Genomic DNA, 6,200 nt, shown 5'->3' on the forward strand with positions numbered 1-6,200 from the left:
GAGCCACTTGTGGCTTGTGCCTGGGGTTCAGTCTTCAGGGGCCGCCCCAGAAGATGCTGAGTGAGACCTTGTCTCAAGCAAACAAAATCTCATAAAAATTTGCTTAGAATAAAATGGCATATACCGTTAACCCCACAGATCAGGTTGCAAAGGCAAGCTGATCTCTGTGTTCAGGGCCAGTCTGGTCTCAGGAAAACACAAAATGTTAAAAAAAAAATCCAAAATAATATTTATATGGAAATCATATAACAGCTGTGGTTAACTGTATTTTAATTGATTTTGAGACAGTGTCTTTTTTGATATAGGGTCTCTATGTAGGCCTGGCTGTCCCAGAACTCTGTGTAGACCAGGGTTGCCTTACTCATAGAGATCCAGTTCCACCTGTGTTTGCCTTCCAAGTGCTAACTTATTGGTATGTGCCACTCTGCTGACAAGGAAGCAGCTCTCTTGAATGTTTATGAGTGTGTTGATGTCAGGGCATGTGCACATGAGTGTAGGTTCCCAGGCTAGAGCTACCTGAGACCCAAATCCAGGTCCTGGAGGAACAGCACATTGCTATTAGCTGCTGAGCTACTTCTGAGCCCTCTTTCGTATTGTGAGGGTGCCTCACCTACATGGATTATGTCTGTTTCAGGTTCATGCTCAGAGGGTCTGCCAGAGGGCATCAGATGGCTGTGAGCTACCACATGGGCACTGGAAATCAAACTCAAGTCCCCTGGAAGAACAGCCAGTGGCTTTAACTGCTGGGTCATCTCTCCTGCCTTCCTTTGCATTCTTAAATGTAAAGCGGGCTACATGCCTTAATCTGCAGGGAAAGGGGGTATCTTGTTTTTGTGGCATGGGGGTCTGGAAGCTAGGGGTCTTGTGGGTGTTAGGCAAGAGCTTTGTACACTGAGGCCAGGCCTACATGAGTGAATAGAAATATATATAAAAAAGTATATATAGGGCTGGAGAGATGGCTTAGCAGTTAAGAGCACTGGCTGTTCTTTCAGAGGTCCTGAGTTCAATTCCCAGCAACCACATGGTGGCTTACAACCATCTGTAATGGGATCAGATGCCCTCTTCTGGTGTGTCTGAAGACAGTAACAGTGTACTCACATAAAATAAATAAATAAAAATCTTAAAAAAAAAACGAAGAGTGTATATAGAGGGCTGACTCTGGAAGGATCTGTGTGAGCCCAGTGTCTGGAGTGATCTGTGGCACTGGTGCAGTCATGGGCTTGTGGTTTATATCCAGTTAGATTGATTTGTTGGATGAGGGCTCTCACAAACTGTGTATGCCACACATTGACCTCTGTCTCTGGAGAACTCTGTGGGACTGGGAAGATGTTCATGCCGAGCATCACTGCCTGGTGTACCTCAAGCACCTCAGCCTTGAAGTCCTTCTCTGCAGTTCTAGGAGTGACTCTCATCCAGCATACTTGACCTGGAAACCTCCACATGATTTAAATAGAAACACAGTATAATCATTAAAAACTCTGACTTAGGCTGTGATAGTGCACACCTTTAATACTAGTACTGGGGAGGCAGAGGCTGGCAGGTTTGTCTGAGGCCACACTGCTGTACCAGGGCTATAGAGAGATCTTGTCTCAAACCACTAAAAACAAACAAATAAGCAAACAAATCCACCAACAAAACCCCAATGTAGAATATAGCAATGGCCTAAGATCAGAAGCCCTGTCTTTCCTCATTCTGGACTGTAGTGGCAGCAACAGAGTAAACCAGAAGGCTCACCTGCAGTTGTTATAAATGTAGTATTCATCTCATGTAACTGTGAAACATTGTAAAATACAAGTGCTTTTTTTTGGTGCTTTATTGTTGAGGTAAAATTGGTGCAGCTAGAGATTTGTGTCCAGGCAGAACAAAGTCGTCTCTGCAGGACTGAGTGAAGCCCAAGGCCTTCTTGCCTGCAACATCCTTGGAGAGGCAGGAAGCAAGGCTTGCTTGCCTGGAGCTGGACAAAGGAAAGGAAGAGGGTGGGGTACTGGAGTTGAGTGTGAAAAAGTTGTTCACTGTTCAGAGAGCCTGTGGGCAGGAGATATTGTACTGATCAGTGTCATTCCCCCTGCAGGTTAGTACACGATGTCAGTCAGCGTTCACGAGACCCGCAAGTCGCGGAGCAGCACGGGCTCCATGAACATCTCAGTCTTCCACAAGGCCTCACACCCTGACTGTGTGCTGGCCCACCTCAACACTCTGCGTAAGCACTGCATGTTCACTGATGTCACTCTCTGGGCTGGTGACCGAGCCTTTCCTTGTCATCGTGCGGTGCTGGCTGCCTCCAGCCGTTACTTTGAGGCCATGTTCAGCCACGGCCTGCGGGAAAGCCGGGATGATACGGTCAACTTCCAGGACAACCTGCACCCTGAGGTGCTGGAGCTGCTGCTGGACTTTGCCTACTCCTCTCGCATCGTCATCAATGAGGAGAACGCAGAGTCGCTGCTGGAGGCCGGGGACATGCTGCAGTTCCATGATGTCCGGGATGCAGCTGCCGAGTTCCTGGAGAAGAATCTTTCCCCCTCCAACTGCCTTGGCATGATGGTGCTGTCTGATGCCCACCAGTGCCGACGACTTTATGAATTCTCATGCCGAATGTCCCTCGTGCATTTTGAGACGGTGCGGCAGAGTGAGGACTTCAACAGTCTCTCTAGGGACACACTGTTGGACCTCATCTCCAGAGATGAGCTGGAGACTGAGGATGAGCGCGTGGTCTTTGAGGCCATCCTGCAGTGGGTGAAGCATGACTTAGAGCAGAGGAAGGCCCACCTGCCCCTGCTCCTGCGCAATGTGCGACTGGCCCTGCTGCCCTCAGACTGCCTGAAGAAGGCCGTATCTGGAGAGGCCCTCCTCATGGCAGATGAGTGCACCAAGCTCATCATAGATGAGGCCTTCCGCTGCAAGACTAAGATCTTGCTGAATGATGGTGTGGTCACCAGTCCCTTTGCCCGGCCTCGCAAGGCAGGTCACACACTGCTCATCTTGGGAGGCCAGACCTTTATGTGTGACAAGATCTACCAAGTGGACCACAAAGCCAAGGAGATTATCCCCAAGGCAGATCTGCCGAGCCCCCGGAAGGAGTTCAGTGCTTCAGCAATTGGTTGCAAGGTCTATGTAACTGGAGGCAGGGGCTCTGAGAATGGGGTCTCTAAGGATGTCTGGGTGTATGATACTGTCCATGAGGAATGGTCTAAGGCAGCCCCCATGCTGATTGCCCGCTTTGGCCATGGCTCAGCTGAGCTGGAGAACTGTCTGTACGTGGTGGGGGGTCATACATCCCTAGCAGGTATTTTCCCTGCCTCGCCTTCTGTCTCCCTGAAGCAAGTAGAGAAATATGACCCTGGGGATAATAAGTGGTCTATGGTGGCCCCGATGAGAGATGGTGTCAGCAATGCTGCAGTGGTGAGTGCCAAGCTGAAACTCTTTGTGTTTGGAGGGACCAGCATCCACCGGGACATGGTGTCCAAAGTCCAGTGTTTTGACCCCTCCGAGAACCGGTGGACAATCAAGGCAGAGTGTCCCCAGCCTTGGCGATACACGGCTGCTGCTGTCCTGGGCAGCCAGATCTTCATCATGGGAGGTGACACAGAGTACACAGCAGCTTCAGCCTATCGCTTCGACTGTGAGACCAACCAGTGGACACGGATTGGGGACATGACAGCCAAACGCATGTCCTGTCATGCTGTGGCTTCAGGCAACAAGCTGTATGTGGTGGGAGGCTACTTTGGGACCCAGAGGTGTAAGACCCTGGACTGCTATGACCCTACTTCAGACACATGGAACTGCATCACCACCGTGCCCTACTCTCTCATTCCCACGGCCTTCGTTAGCACCTGGAAGCATCTGCCTGCCTGAAAGGCACCTTTGGAGCCCAGCCAGGTGAGCCCTCAGGAGGGCTGGAACCCCCTCTCTGGCTTATCTCTGCTCTTGGCAATGATTGTCACATCTCCCAGGGAGGGTCTGATGAACACCAGGGTAATGGCATTTAGGGACAGACGGCCTGTTCATATCCTACTCTTCCGGCACAGATATGAGCTTGTCAGTGGACGAGGTAGTGTCTGTCTTCTGTGTGATGTGTAGGGATGCAGACCAATATAAAGCAGCAGCCATTCTGACAAAGTGAGGTGGCTGTCCTGATCCTCAGAGGGAGCCTACCACAGAACAGGTGTCTGTGAGCCCCGCTGCCATTCTCAGTACTGTGCGTGAATAAAGTCATAAGAAAACACGAGTCTGGCTGAAGGAGAAGCAAGTGACTCATCAGGAGTTCTTTGGGGAGCAGAGGCATGGGTGAGACTCTTAAGAGACAGGTGTATAGTGACAGAGAGCTTGGGGACAGGAAGGGACAGCAGAGTGAAGTCTGTGTTGGTGCTGTCCTTTACAGAGGCCAGCCTGCTAGTATGTTCTTGGGAGGGGCTGCCATGGCTTGGAGGAGCCTGAGGTTTTATGGCTAGGTCCTAGGAAAGTTAGCTCAATACTAGCCCACATCTCCTGTCCCAGTTCAAAGTCTTTTTGGGAATGAAGCATGGGGGATGGACTCCCGTGGGCCAAGGGAGGATGGGGGTACCTCCATTCCTCCTCCCCACTGGCCTCCTGCCTTGTGCTCCTCTGGTGTAGAGGACCGAGCTGGGAAACATCCTCGGCCTCAGTGAACCTGTGGGTCAGCCTGCACAGGGTAACAGGGCTCCTGGGCCAGGCCTGTCCATAGACTGAGCTGAGTTCAGGCTAAGCCGGGTCCTGCTGAGCCTCCACAGCTCCATTCAGGTCTAAGCCTGAGCAGCTGGCTCCTGAGCAGTCAGCACGGGATTTGACTCTCTTAAGACTTTTGGGCTTTTTTTTCCCTCCCAGAGTGACGTAGCAGTGGCCAGGCCCCGAGGGGAACAAGATTCAAAGGGATAATGGCATTCTACTACTTGTCTATTTCTGTCACTGGTGACTGGAATGCAATGTCACCTGTGGGGTGGAGTCACATGTGGGGCTGAGAGGTTCCTTATGTCCATGACTCTATTCGCCTCTGTAGCCTGAACCTACTTCTGCCTCAGGAGGTGGGCAGGCGCCTTACTCTCTCCAGCAGAGGCTCCACGCTGTCACTGGCCTGTGAGAGGGGCAGCTAGGCTGAACTTGTCCTGCACGTGTCATCAGGATCTGCTCTGCTTTAGGTTAGGCTCAGGATCTCTTGCCATTGACACCCTGTTGGCTCGATCCTGGGCAGGCTTAACTCCCAGAGTCTCAGTGTACTCATCTGGGAGAAGGGAATGGAAACTGTTAGGCACAGTTCTCAGATGCTGGGAGGTCTTTTTATGTCCCTGGCCTGTCCCTACGGTTGTCATTCCCATGTGACTAGAACAGCTGGACAGGCTTTAATCACTAGCCTGCTTTAGATGAGGAAGTAGGCACAGACCCAGCCAACCTCAGATTCAGGTTGGAAGCCACACTCAGTCCCCAGTACATGTCCTCAGGATGGCGATGAGTATCCCCATGGACATAGGCCTCCTGAGTTCTTGGGGGCCACAGCAGTACTTTGGCCACCCAGAGCACTTTCTCCTCCATCTAGACAGACCTGGCCTCTGTCCGCAAGGCTGATCCCCAAGTGTTCCTGCTGTCTGCAGCTCCCTCTCATCAGCTTTTTCCCACAGGTCAAAGGCAGACCCATAGCAGAGCAGCAGGAGAAGAAGCTGATAGGTAGCACATGCCTGGAACTTCCTGGGAACCCTCTCCACCCCTTAGCCTCCATGGCATGTGGATGCAACTCGGCAACAGCCCGTGGCCTGTGCGATGGGAAGTGGGATGGCCCAGTCTAGGAAAGGGTCAGGAACCTTAATAGAGTCAAGGCCAGAAGGGGCCAAAACATAGCGTGCCTGCTGCCTCCATGTGCATTCCTGCCATGGGATGCTAGGGGAGTCACAGGTAATGCCATGGCACTAACCAGTCAGCTGGAGTTGCCCAGCCTGGTCTCTGCCCCCTTCCAACAACTCTGGCTCTGCTGACCCAGGTAACCATTAGGAAGGTCCTGGCAGGAAGTGCCACCATCCCCATCTCCTGGGAGCTCCCCCTGTGCCTGGTTTCTTTAGATCTACTGTGTCTATCCTTATGGGCTCCAGAGTAGTTCCAGGGACCACCAGCAGTAGCCCCTGAAGCCCCTGTGACTCCTTCTTGCCCCCATTCCTACTTTCTCTATTCCAGGAACCCACTTCAAGGCTTGATGG

At 51.9% G+C, this 6,200-nt stretch overlaps 1 protein-coding gene across 3 annotated transcripts in view; it reads left to right on the forward strand.

The window, feature by feature from the left end:
- Klhl25 (kelch like family member 25) overlaps positions 1 to 6,200 on the forward strand; it is a 26,655-nt gene that overhangs the window by 16,405 nt on the left and 4,050 nt on the right. For all 3 annotated transcript variants that reach the window (XM_031387020.1, XM_031387019.1, XM_031387021.1), the window contains exon 2: positions 2,072 to 3,876. In XM_031387020.1, the coding sequence (XP_031242880.1) occupies positions 2,083 to 3,852 (1,770 nt within the window). In that variant the 5' untranslated portion in view covers positions 2,072 to 2,082 and the 3' untranslated portion in view covers positions 3,853 to 3,876. The remainder of the gene's footprint in view (positions 1 to 2,071; positions 3,877 to 6,200) is intronic.

This window comes from Mastomys coucha, unplaced genomic scaffold (genome assembly GCF_008632895.1).
Source record: "Mastomys coucha isolate ucsf_1 unplaced genomic scaffold, UCSF_Mcou_1 pScaffold21, whole genome shotgun sequence".
Lineage (NCBI taxonomy): Eukaryota > Metazoa > Chordata > Mammalia > Rodentia > Muridae > Mastomys > Mastomys coucha.